The sequence below is a fragment of the Carettochelys insculpta genome, chromosome 3, assembly GCF_033958435.1.
Source record: "Carettochelys insculpta isolate YL-2023 chromosome 3, ASM3395843v1, whole genome shotgun sequence".
Lineage (NCBI taxonomy): Eukaryota > Metazoa > Chordata > Testudines > Carettochelyidae > Carettochelys > Carettochelys insculpta.
The window spans coordinates 163087225-163101204 of NC_134139.1; the positions used below are offsets into that span (position 1 = coordinate 163087225).

General features: G+C 41.3%; 1 protein-coding gene across 1 annotated transcript in view; it reads right to left on the reverse strand.

The window, feature by feature from the left end:
* HCRTR2 (hypocretin receptor 2) overlaps positions 1-13980 on the reverse strand; it is a 63221-nt gene that overhangs the window by 25429 nt on the left and 23812 nt on the right. The window contains exons 2-3 of the mRNA XM_074988887.1: positions 7650-7828; positions 5970-6213 (exon numbers count right to left, since the gene is read on the reverse strand). Of these exons, the coding sequence (XP_074844988.1) occupies positions 5970-6213; positions 7650-7828 (423 nt within the window). The remainder of the gene's footprint in view (positions 1-5969; positions 6214-7649; positions 7829-13980) is intronic.

Sequence of the window (13980 nt, forward strand, 5' to 3'; positions counted from 1 at the left end):
GTGTTTGGATTTGAGGAGCGAGGGATGGGGAACGTGCAGAATGGGATTGGGGCAAAGGTATGAAAGTACAGGTTAGAGGAAAAGTAGTGGGATAGAAATGAGGACAATTGAGGGATGATGTTATGGATGATCAGCCTCAGCTCTTTGATCTATCAGCTTTTCATGGACTGTTTGCCCCACACGGTATCATTTCTGGAATTATCAGACATACCATCTTTAGGCAATGGCTTTAACGCTGTGACACACAATTTTGTGGGTTTGCTTGCACCTTGTACTCCACTGCACAATTTGCAGCTTGAAATTACTGCCGTGACATATTCAGACCTAAAGTAATGTGCCCTTGTTGTGTATTCATAATTGCATCTGCTGGCTGACAAAGATGTGTCTTCACCTCTTTTTATTTTTAGCTGACGCAGCCAAGACGTGTTTAACTCTATCTATCTATGTGTGTACAATGCTGCACTATACTGTAAGTTGCCTAGGAGGAACTCGGACACAAATCTTCCCTTCGCCCATTCAGCAACAGTGAAGATTTTCTCCACATTCTCCTGAGTGCTTGGAAAGGTTTCGGTTAATATAGATAGGCTGCTAGTCTTCATATCAATAGCTCCAAAAGAGTGTGGTTAGCTGATTTGGACACATGGTGGAGCCATTTTAATTCCCATTTTCATAATCATGGCTCTGTATCATCACATTCATCATATGGTAACTGTTTTAAAACCCATGGATAAGAAAGATTACTTACATGATTCCGCCCAGTTCTTAGGTGGGATTCTTTTACATTTCCAAATAATTGTTTTTTAAATAGGGCTAGGACTGAAAAGTCCTCAGCCTTGAATTGACTATGAATGTTCTCCTGGTTCAAAAGTGAAAGCCAAAAGAAATTAGAAAGCCCTTGGGGTTGACACAGGCTGAGTAATTGCATTCCTTGTTTTATTATCAATACTCAGATGGGCACACTTAGCTATCTATTAATAGGCGTTGCCACTCTTTTCACTGGGAATGAGTCCACGTAATTGTAGGAAGGGGCTGACTGAAATAGAGTAACAGGGAGGATTCTTATTTGAGCTGAATCTACCATTCTCCAGTAAGGTAATTCACACTAGGATTGCATGATCAAGTCTCAGTTGCATATGAATTGTATTTGATGGCAGTGAATGCCCCTGGTTAGCTGAATGAAAAAGACAGCAGTACAAATGAGAATTGTGTTACATTTCAGTGGAATAAAAAATGCTTCAGGTTTCAAAAAAACATTGAGTCATGTATGTTTATATCCAGGGTAAGACATCCTATCTTGGAGGTGAGGATCTTTTGAGGTAATTAGCAGTTCAATCCCATGAAGAACACAGTGTCCTCCCCTCATCCCAAACCTGAAAACATCTGCCAGAAATTCTTCAAACACAGGCCAAATCATCTTCTCTGCACACCCACTTCAGTCAAGTCCCTTCCCACCTCTCACGAAACACTGTGAAATGTGACAGGCTTTGTAACATAACAGATACGGGACATTTCTGGGCCCGAGGAGGGAGTAAATTACACACTTTGGGGCCCTTTTTGGAGAACATCCTCCTTCCAGCTCCCTGGAAGTTATACTGAGGAGGTTCCAGCTTAAGTCCCTCTGCGGATTACCTCTGCAGTGCAGCAGCCAGACATTGGTGTGAGAAGCAGCCTCTACAAGAGGAGCCCCCCAGAACCAGTTAGGGCCCAATGGTTGACAGCAACATTTCACATATGGCCTGGAAGCCAACGGGCTGCCAGTGAAGATTGTGGAACGGTGACATCACATGGCACTGTCAAGATATGTTACGCAACGATTGAGCGGCTGCATCTTTTAAAACTTTCTGGTTTTGAAACAAAAAGCAGTCAAGTAGCACTTTAAAGACTAGCAAAATAGATTATTAGGTGAGCTTTTGTGGGACAGACCCACCTCCCCAGCCCATAGCCAGACCAGAACAGACTCAATATCTAAGACACAGAGAACCAAAAACAGCAAGCAAGGAGGACAAATCAGAAAAAGATAATCAAGGTGAGCAAATCAGAGAGTGGAGGGGTGGGGGGGAAGGTCAAGAACCAGGTCGAGCCAAGCATGCAGACAAGCCCCTACAGTGACCTGGTTCTTGACCTTCCCCCCTCACCCCTCCACTCTCTGATTTGCTCACCTTGATTATCTTTTTCTGATTTGTCCTCTTTGCTTACTGTTTTTGGTTCTCTGTGTCTTAGATATTGAGTCTGTTCTGGTCTGGCTATGGGCTGGGGAGGTGGGTCTGTCCCACGAAAGCTCACCTAATAAACTATTTTGCTAGTCTTTAAAGTGTTACTTGACTGCTTTTTGTTTTGATAGTGTATAGACTAGCACGGCTCCCTCTCTGTTTCTGGTTTTGGTTTGATTTAATGTGCAGATCTCACCGTGATGAGAGAAAAACATGGATTTGATCATCAGGTCTGCATTCATAAGAAAGGAGTAGAATCTCCAGACTAGATGACTATTTCCCAGAATGTCCTCACTGGTAACAAATGACAGGCATGCTCCCTCAGGTAGAAGTGCCAGTACCCGTCGTGTCACATCTTCTGGATGTTTCCATCCTCCCATGAAATTCACTGAAGTTTTATTGAGCCAGCCAGCTCCCACCTCTGCCTCCAGTTAAGACATTCATCAGGACTAGCTGGGTTGGAGGAGGTAGAGAACTGGCGCCGATATCATCGATATACTGAAAAAACCACAGCCCTCCAGTGGCTGTATATACACACTGAACAAAAGAACGGGACTGCTGTATTAATTCTGAGTAAATGAAAGGGCCCAAAGAGTCAAAAATATTAACACATTTAATGTGCAACATTAAACAGTTGCAGACAAGGTGCAGGGTGAAGTATAAAGAGATGGCAGCTGGCTTAGTATCATACCAAATGTAGAATTAAGTACATTTAAACTCCTGGATAAAGATACAGAAAGGATAGAAGAAGAGTTGTAAATGAAAAGCATTGAATTAGATGTTTATTTTAGCAGTTTCCAGGTCCGCTTCTCCCTTTAGCTGTAGAATATATTCATGAGGAACACAAAGCAATTTTTCTGTTACTTGACAGTCTTTCAGATGGTCTTAGCTATAGTAAAAACAATCCGTTGGGGGAAAAGGGAAGAAGTGGTTTGATATAGGCTGAAGTTTCCATTAGGTGAAGTCTGATCCTGATTTCCTGAAGATAAAATGAAGACAGACACATGCAAAAGGGGAGAGGAATGACCAGCAATGATGGCAAGTACAGCTTCCACCTGTGACGTTAACATACTTGCAATGTCATTGCTAGAGGAATATAGGCACAGCACAGTCTTATCAGCACTTCAAGACCTGGCTGCCTTCTAGCAGCATTGGGCTATTTAGAGTGCTGTTTTTAAGGCATGTTTCTGGTCTCTGATTGGTGCAATGTTGTGCAATATGCCACCTTGGCCAGCTAAGCTTGGCTAGCCAGAAAGCAAAAGGAGAGGGACAGGAAAGAAAAGAAATAAGGTAGGGGAGGAAATGAACACACAAGGGAAAGGGCTGACAAAATCCCACATCCCAGGGAGTGGTTAGGGTTTACCTGCAGCCAGTGGAGGCTGTGATGTCCGCTGGGTAGATATATTTGGCCTGATCTAGTTTGGACATTTTTCAGGTTTAGGATAATAAAGCCCCAAATGTGTTACATACAATCATAGAATGCTAGGACAGGAAGGGACCTTGAGAGGTCATCGAGTCCAACCCCCTGCCCTCACGGCAGGACCAAGTATTGTCCAGACCATCCCTGATAAACATCTATCTAACCTGTTCTTAAATATCTCCAGCGATGGAGATTCTACAACCTCCCTAGGCAATTTACTCCACTGTTCGTCCACCCTGACAGTTAGGAACTTTTTCCTAATGTCCAACCTAAACCTTCCTTGCTGCAGGTTAGGCCCGTTGCTTCTTGTTCTATCCTCAGAGGCCAAGAACAAGTTCTCCTTCTTCCTTCTTATGACACCCTTTTGGATACCTGAAAACCACTATCATGTCCCCCCTCAATCTGCTTTTTTCAAAACTAAACAAGCCCAGTTCTTTCAGACTTTCCTCATAGGTCATGTTCTCTCGACCTTTAATCATTCTTGTCACTCTTTTCTGGATCCTCTCCAATTTCTCCACATCTTTCTTGAAATGAGGTGCCCAGAACTGGACACAATACTCCAACTGAGGCCTAACCAGCTCAGAATAGAGTGGAAGAATGACTCCTCGTGTCTTGTTCACAACACACCTGTTAATGCATCCCAGAACCATGTTTGCTTTTTTTGCACCAGCATCACACTGTTGACTCATATTTAGCTTGTGGTCCACTATAGCCCCTAGATCCCTTTCTGCCATACTCCTTCCTAGACAGTCACTTCCCGTTCTGTATGTGTGAAACTGATTTTTTCTTCCTAAGTGGAGCACTTTGCATTTGTCCAGTGTCCCAGGAGATGGTTTGGGGGTGGCAGCCATGGTGATACAGCTCACTTCCAGTTTACCTGTCCTTCATCCACCAGCTGCTATTACACAGCTTTTCATTCTCCCACCAGTCTTTTTTAGGGCTCCAGAAGGAATAGCGGGTAGAATAGTCCAGTCCCATATTTTGTTCACCAGAGAGGCCTAATTTTCTACACTCTAACTTTGGTTTATTAATGATCAATTCCATGTTTGGTTTACCAGGCATGATTTTAATAGTAATCTTACATTATAATATTTCAATGTAATTTTATATTAAAATGCCTTTTTTTCTAGACTAATCCAGTCTGTGAGACGTCCTTTTGCACCCTCTCCATTAACATCTATCTCCACAGATTACTGTGACACTTTACAAACTGTAGCATACTTTTTACAATTGAGCTTACAGTTAAGCAAATTGTAGGTTCAATTATTATACCAGGACTAAGATGTAAACTTCGAAAATCATATCAGAGAGCCCTCGTAGTTGAAGGGCAAGGTTTCGCAAAGGAACCCATCGTAATAATTCATGAAAACACAATCTGATTACACTGTAACAAAGCCGATCACAGTGATGGACTGGGCTTTTAAAAAGCGCAACCTTGAGAAAGTACCTGATTGTATTTTACTCTGACTTTATGCTGTTGACCAAGGGTGTTTTTGTTACATGTCTCAGCAAAGCTGGTATTACTTCTCTGGGTGTGAATAATGATATTATCATGGTGGTGAGTGTATCCAGTGTCAAGACCTCAGTGTAAAATCCACATGCACTGTTAGTGCTAGAATTATTCCAGGGTCCCTATAGTTCAAGGAAGTGGCCAGGACTAATTGCAACAGGAAGTCAGACTACATGAAAGCAGCCCAAAATCCAATGCTTCAAAGTACAAAAGTAATCTTGAAAGACTGGCTTGTACTTTTTTATATGAAATCATTTGTAATAGGTCATGTTTTCCAAATAACTTTAGTAATGTCCATTCCAAATTCCAAACTGTTGAATGAACTGCTTCCTGTAGCGCTGGCAGGTTTATAAATTCTGTAGTTGTATGAAACTGGAATTCCAATTCCAAGAGATTTCTGAGGAATTTATGTATACAGACAACTGCCAACATCAGCCTCCCAGGAAAATGGATATATGGGCTACACTCTGAAAATAAAGTCCCTAGGCTTGATTTCTGTGGTTCTTGTACACATCTAACTTCCTTTGATCAATAGGAATCTGGGATCATTTGTTCTTATGGAAAATATTAACATAGCCAAAACACAAAGGGGAGGAGGTCTTATTTCTCATCCCCCTAAACTTGGCTTCCAATTTACTTTGAACAATAGCAAGGCAAAAGAAAGATGGAATGTAGCAGTTTCTGAAAATCAGTTGTTTCAAGAACCACCATATAATTATAAAAGGGCTTAAAGCACTGTGGTATGCATATGCAGTCCTATTGCATCTTAACATGATATTTTCATTATATCATACCTAATTTTCATTCTTATGATCAATAACACACTTACCTCCCCACTGCTCATCACAAACTGTGAACAGGATGGTTCTGTTAGCTAATCCTGGGAATACACTGCTGCACTTCATAACAATAGCCTGAGGAATCATTATAATGCAGGACACAATCCAGATAACGACAATGCTATTCCTTGCCCTCTTGGCTGTGCTTTTAAACATCAAAGGGTGACAAATTGCATACCACCGATCCAAAGCGATGCAGCTAAGTGTTAGTACAGACACTGAGACTGACACAGTCTAAGGAAACAAGGAAATATTGTGTAAACTTTTCTGATTTTTAACTTTGAACATGATTAATATTTTTGACATCATCAGACATAAGTTTAAAGTTGATATCCCATGAACAGGGGATGTTAAATGGTGATTCCAAGAAAAACAAATCCCTTATTGTATCACTTGGCACAAAATTCCCCTAAACTTTCGTCTGCCAGCTTAACTCATTCGCAGCAGTGCCGTCATATGTGCATAGTCCCACTAGAATCAACAGGACAGGTCACAAAATGCTCAATTTGAGTACGTATAGCAGAATCAGGCCTCATAAGAATAAAACTTTCCATCTCAAATCTTGAAACTATTTGTAAAAGTGTATATTTTTGCAAGATGAAAATAAAGCATTAAACCCCTTCACTGCATCTTGCTTTGTTGGATATGTTAACTTGTTTGATATACTGTGAGCCTATATATCATTGTGTCTTCCTGAGTTTTCATAAAAACAATGGAAAATCATTGTCACATGGAAAATAATCAATGTGCAGTTGATCCGACTGGATCGTTTGATTTTTCCACTGGCTACAAACAATAACAATTGCTTATTCTCTTCCGCTTAAGATACTGAGTGACAGTTTCATGCCTTCTCCACATTCAGCGAGCTCTTCCAAACCAGGTGCAGGCCAACAATAAAAGTATCCACAAGAATCTCCTGTAGCAGTGTTGTGGCTCTCAAATAAGTTGGAGAATTCTGATTCTGTGCAGAGGAGCACAGGGCACACACATAATCACTGATCAGTTCATGGTTCTATAGGCCATGCTGCTCCCTTTGAAATATTCTGTGCACTGGGGGGCTCTGACTTCAGCTACGCCACTGCAAAGCCAGATTTCAACAGAGTTACTTTGGATTGACATCAGTGAAAAGCTCCAGAGATTTACCACACTGGAAACGACACACTGGCCCATTTAGTCAGCTAAGGAAAGGAAGGCACAATTGTTAATCACTTCTCTAATAACAATGAATGGTAATAACTGAGGCTTAACTGAAGAGTATGAAAAATTTCCATGGCCCATGGGGATGTTTGACTATTTCTACATAACAAGTGGTGAGACGTAAGGAATTCTGAACTCTACTTTCTGACTACAGAGGCCCTGATGCTCTGTCATGCTGCACCTTGTGTAGTTGTTATGCTCATGCAAACTGAGTGAAAAATACCACTGTTATGATAGTTTAATGTTTTTGTCTACTTTGTATTAATTTAAATGACTACACAAGGTGAAGAGGGTCACAGACTCTGTCCCACTATGTTTATTGCCCAAAAAGTAACAACATTTTATCTAGCTGGGCATTTGGAAGTGGACTCCCCTTAAAACACAGTGTTCAGCTGCGCCACAAGGATGCCCCAGATAAGTAGATTCTAGTGTGCTGTTCCTTTTAACAAAAGCAGGGGTATGGAGAACAATACCTGTAAATAGGGGATCACCTTGCAGAGAGTCTGCCCAAAGAACCAAGTTTCTGTGATATCCACTACTAATGTGGCTGGAAGACAAGTGATTGTGACAAGAACATCAGCCAGGGAGAGGTTTACTATGAAGTAATTGGTAACTGTCCGCATGTGATGGTTCTTCCACACTGCAATACAAACTGAATTTGCAAAGAAGGGTTAGTACATTGGAAATAACATATAAGGATCATTTCAATGAGCCCACACTTTATAGGAGTGACTAGAAATCAATGGATGCAGAAACTTTTTCTGAAGAAGGTTTAAAATATGTATTATAATGTGTTAAAAAGTTAAGTTTCTTTTACAGTGAACAGCATGGAAACCTGTAGAAACAGCTAAAAACTAGAAGGAGCCAAAGTCATGTGGTAAATCAATTCTCCAAGGACAACAGCTCAACAAGTAGATCAATCTATTTTATTTACATTATTTACGGGTACAACAGTGCAGTAAATTGTGTGTACTATAAGGCTTGTACGAATTAGTTTCTTTTTCCTATTGATCCAAACTGTAAAGCTTCATAAACCAGGCTAATCACTCTGAGTCCATTTGAGTGCAGTAAATCAATAAGTCAGTAAGCCAACAATGTGAAAATCTAGGTTGTGAAAACCAGCTTGAGGGGGAAAAACAGGTCTGTGTAATAACCTACAAAATAAGACCCAAAGAGACTGGGTTTCTGAATAGTTTTGATTTCTCAAGTGTTAAACATTTTCCGTTCCTCTCCAGCTGACATGTTCAGTGACCCACTCTACCATCTCAATAATTTTACCACACCAGCAAACGTATTTTTGTCCTGAGCAGAAAAGTGTTATGTCTTCAAACCTGAGGTTGGATGTAAACTTTCTTTCATTTCAGCAATTCAGTGTTTGGCTCAGTTTAGATATATTAGCTAGACAGCAGATGTGGTCTAAATCAGGGGTGCTTAACCTTTTTGCCCTCACACCTCCCCTGAAAGTGAACTTAATATTTACACCTCCCGTCCTTCCCCATATTAATCAATGAACCAATCAACATCAATCAAGACAGTCAGAAGACAATTGCGATAAATTTTCTGGGAGGCACCTCACACCTCCCCTGTATCCCCTCTGCACTTCCCTTGGGGAGGCACACCCCACAGGTTAAGAACCCCCAGCTTGAATGCTCCCAATAGTTGAAGCAGGGTTTCAGAATGTTGGTCAGGAGATGGTGCTGGTCCCAAGCTCCCTGAAGCACAGTGTTCAGAGCTCAGGTTTAAGAAGAACACCCTTGATTGAGTGAGATTATCTCTTGCTTTAGTGGTTTAAATTGCAAAAATAACTGTTTCACCCCGACTATTTTTACTTGCTACATAAAATCAATATATTTGTAGGATCTGTGGTTGGTAACCATGAAGTATATGTCAGATTTGATGCAGCAGGTTAGACAGGAGATGCACGCTGTGTTCTCTCACGAGCCTAATTCGCAGGAGAGAAATGGTGCAAATTTATACCTTTGATGCTGACACCACTTCAGACAAACAGGTGTTAACACCCAGGTTTAAGGTGCCCTAAGTCTCTGTTCCATGCGTTTTCCTTTTGTTTTGGAATTTTCCTTAAACAAAATTAAAAGTGACTCAGCAAAGTGAGGAGGAATTGCATTTCACAAGCTCTGAACTTCTGACAAATTGCTTAGTGGTTGTTTCTCTATTAGTCGGTCTTGTCTTTTCAATCTGTAAATTCTTTAGCACAGGTCATATTTCCCTCCATATTAGTGTGGTGCCAGGCCTGCCGATGGGGAGGTGGGGGGTGGGGCACAAGGGATGCAATTACATCAGTGCCCAGAGAGTCAAAGGGGCCAGGAGATCCTGGCCACCACTGCCACTACCATGACAGTGGCAGGATGCCTGGGCCCCTTTAACTTCTTGCAGGAGCACTGGAATGCTGCTCCACATGGCTCTGCGGGTTAGGAGGGTGAAGCACCATAGCATGGGAAGCACTGATGGCTGACTACCCTCAGCTCCACCCCTTCCACTCCAGGCCCACCCCCCGCAACCTTTCACCAGGGCTGGCAGTGGCTGTGAGCCCCATTGCATGGTGCCTGGCCTTATGGGACCCTCACTGGGGCCTTGAGACGTTACCATAATAATTAACAAGATCCCCAGCAACCTACCCCTGTAAATGTTCAAAGGAAACCAGTATGTGTGATAGGAGGGTGCTATGAAAAGCATTTGGAGATATCTATCTATCTATAATACCTCTACACAGCAATGCACTAAACTGGTGTCTGTCCTCCCAAATCCTGCCTATTAACTGAAATGTCATTGCCCACCTGCTCAAGTGTATGATGTTTGCTGTTAGATGTACCTTTGAGAGGAGTAAATCTGAACACATAAATCCTTCAGGATTTGGCTTGTGAGAGTTACATTAGTTAGATGTTGCTATTTAGTGGGGAAAACATTAGACTCTTCCCAGCACAATCAGCTGGACACCAGCAGTTGAGATTACTTCTTACCGAACTTGACTGCTCTAGTCAGTGCATCAGGTAATCTGCCCCCTGTCATTCTTAGTGACTGCCATGCACAAGGTCTTCAAGGAATGCTGGGTAGAGTCTCCAGCCATCTTGCAATGTCAGTGGGGCTACCGAGAAAGAACCTCTGTCCTACAGTCCAACAGGTATTTTGTTTGGGAAAGTGAAAAGAAACCTCAGTACATCACTGAATAGGCCATAAACAATATATCGGGGAATTACTTCCCACTTCCATGGCAGCCACGTCTACAAGGAACTTAGCATCCATATATTCCTCAAAGAGGTATGCCAGGGAAGGGCAGCCCTTGGAAGCTCCAAAGATAGAGTGGTATGAATTAGGTAATGCTATCAGCCCTTGCTGCCGCGTACAGCTGAGGGAGTATATCTTTGTCACCTGCTCCCAACTTGGGGGCAGAGCAGGGAAGCCAGTGACTTCTATCCCCAAGGATTCCGGAGTTGGAAGAGAATGGATCTGATGCCATAGCAACCCCAAAGTAGATGATAGGCAAAGTCCTTACTTGTCAGATTGGGTGAAAAAATTTAAAAAATAACCAAATGTTACTGAAATTGACACTTATTCAGTGTACACAACCTCCTCCTCTTGTGATTTGTTTTTAAATGTACTGTAAATTTATAGTGGAGCCCCACTTATCAACTGAATTAGGACCAGGGTCATATCAGATAATCAACAATTGGGATAAGCAGAAAAGTTGGTGGAAAGCTTTTTAATTTTTATTTTAAGATTTGAGAGGGCTCAGGCAGGGAGCCCAGCAGCCCCAGGCTGACTGCTGGAGCCTGGGTCATTGTCAGGCAGCAGGTGGTTTGGTTAATACAGAAAGCTGAATAATGAAGACTTGTATAAGTGGGGTTCTACTGGATATCAATAAAATGCCATGTTCAACCAGTACCAATTACTGCTGAGGATAGGAAAACTAAAGGTCAGCATTCCATTCAGATAATGGAAAAGCACAGATTTTATTGTGGAGGGGCAGAGGTTAATCAAAGAATTTTGGGAGTTTTATCGTAGAATGCTAGGAATGAAACAATGAAAAGAGCCCCAAACAAACCATGATTTAATCACAGAATCATCGAATCAAAGGGTTGGAAGAGACTTCAGGAGGTCATCAAGTCCAACCACCGGCCCAAAGCAGAACCAATCCCATTGTAATGTTACATATAAGCTTTGCACAGAACCCTAGAGTTCTTGCAATGCAGAAGAAGGAGTTGAGAGAGACAGAGAAAGTGGAGAAGGAAGAGAATTTAAGATGAGAAAAAGAGGAAAGGAGAAGAGATTAAAAAAAGAAAGTATCAAGATAGGGAAAGGAATAAGTCACCTGCTTTAAAGAAAGCGTCCTTTAAAACCACAGTTCTACCCAATCTGTAAACTCATCACTTCTATAACACTCCAACCTCCCTGCATTTTTTTTTTTCTGTTTTAGTTTTGATTTTACCAAAGGAAACAAGAAACTAAAAAGAAGTGCTGTTCTTCTCTTTGCCACTTAGTGTCAGTAAAAGCTTGGGAACTAAAATGAGTTACGCTGTTCCCTGTCTAGGAGTAGTAGTGCTGCTCCATCAAATGAATCCATCAGAAGACTGTTTCTAAGAGGATTGATTGCACTGAGTTTGAAGTTTGGAGAAGAGATGGATTGCGGAGTCCAGGCATTATTCACACAGAATGCAAAACGTTTCACTGTCTTCAACGGAAGCACAATGAGCAAAATAGATTACTCAGCAAGAATGCTAATTTTTCCTGAACATATTTATAAGCACAGAAAATATGGTTTATAGGGAAATCTCATGAGGGATTTGACTTGAATTTACAAGTGCACAACAAAGCTGTATAAAAGATCAACCTGAAGACAGATAATCTGAAGTTCATGTTGTGTAAGTGCCAAAGGCTTCAGATACTTCATTATATTCCTTTACAAACCTTAATATGTGACAATATAGTGGGGCTTTTGGATCATGTTCTCTTCAACGAGACGTGTGCTCCCAGTGGTTTTAAGTGTCCTGAGATATTTTAATTATATTTGTGTAAAGCTACATATGCAATCACCGCAGTTCATTGTGTATGAAGATGAATATGAAAACAGCATAAGGACTACAGGCAAATGTAAAAGATTTAGAAGTACACATGCTGCAGTCCTTCCACTGACTTCTACTGCATTCCTACTGCTGGTGTATGATCTAGACACTAACTCTAAACCAGTTCCGTAAGACGTCAGGAGGGTCCACCTGACCTCTCATTCAATGTGTTTCCTTCCAATTTGACCTCTAACTGAAATAAAACCATAACCACTTTTGCATATTTTTACCATAACTGCCACCCTTTTTATAATGAAAGGTGCAGTGCTGAGTTATTCTTTTGGCAGATGCGATGTATGAATGTGGATATGCACAAAGCATTATTATTTTCGTCTTTTGTTATAATTTGCTTCCTTTACTTCCTCCTATCCAATTTAGTCAGTGACATCACAAATCCCTGGTTGAGCTCTTACAATAAACTCCTATGGATGCGATTCTGGTGTTACAAACACTGGTCGGTGTCATTTCCAAATGTGTCAGTTAGGAAGAAAAGAGGGAAAGCTCCCATTTCACAAGTGCACGTTTTGATAGTCAGCAACACTGGGATAAATGCCTTTACTGAACATTACCATTACACCACTTTTTGCTGCTCCACTTGAGGAGCCCTGTGTAAGTAGCATAGCTAAGCTAACTGTGATCAAGTTAAGTCATTTTCTAGCTCCGCTTTGTTCTGCTCCTTTACGTCTAACAAATGAATTCACAAAGTGGCATACCTGCAGTGTAGGCGATACATAATGAAAAAACAATCCACAATCACAGAATCATAGAATTCTAGGGCTGGAAAGGACCTCAGGAGGTCATCTAGTCCAGGCCCATGCCTAAAGCAGGATCAACCCCAACTAAATCACTCCAGCCATCAAGCTGGAACATAAAAACCTCTAGGGATGGAGTTTCTCCCACCTGCCTCGGTAATGCAGTTCAGTGCTTCACCAGCCTCCTGGTGAAATAATTTTGTCTAATTTTCTCTTCCTCTGGAACTTTAAACCATTGCTTCTTGTTCTGTCCTCCATCACTACTGAGAACAGCCTCTCTCCATTCTCTTTAGAGCACCTTTCAGGAAGCTGAAGGCTGCTATCAAATCGCCCCTCAGTCTTCTCTTCTGCAAACTAAGTCCAAATCTCTCAGCCTCTCCCATGTGCTCCAGCCCCTTAATCATTTTCATTGCCCTCCACTGAACCTGCTCCAATGTGTCCACATCCTTTCTATACCAGGGGCCCCAGAACTGGATGCAAGCTTTCATGATGGCCACACTGAATTGGTCATCAATTGTAGTAACTAAATAACACTATAGCAGTGTTTGCAGGATAAAGGGAATTTACTTATTATCTAATACTGAGGTAATATTACCTATGAAAGATTATTTGGAAAGACTGTATCATTACCTGCAATGGTTTTTAGTGTTTTTAGTGCATACATTTTACACAAAACTGATTTTACCATCTTCTTTGGTAGCTATAGTATGATTTTTCACAGGTCTATATAATTGTTTGCAAATATTTATATAAGAATGACAGCATACATTGGGATACATTTAAAAATCCACAATACTGTGCCAGACTTTGGGCACACTTACAGATGCAAATGACATCACAAATTAGTTAGCTAGCTAAATGACACTGTTTCTGAAATTGATTACAAAAACAATATGAGCTGCACCTTTTATGTCTACTTGACCTAAAAGAGTATTCAGAAGGCAGTTAATTAGTAGGTTGTGTTAAGGGAAGTC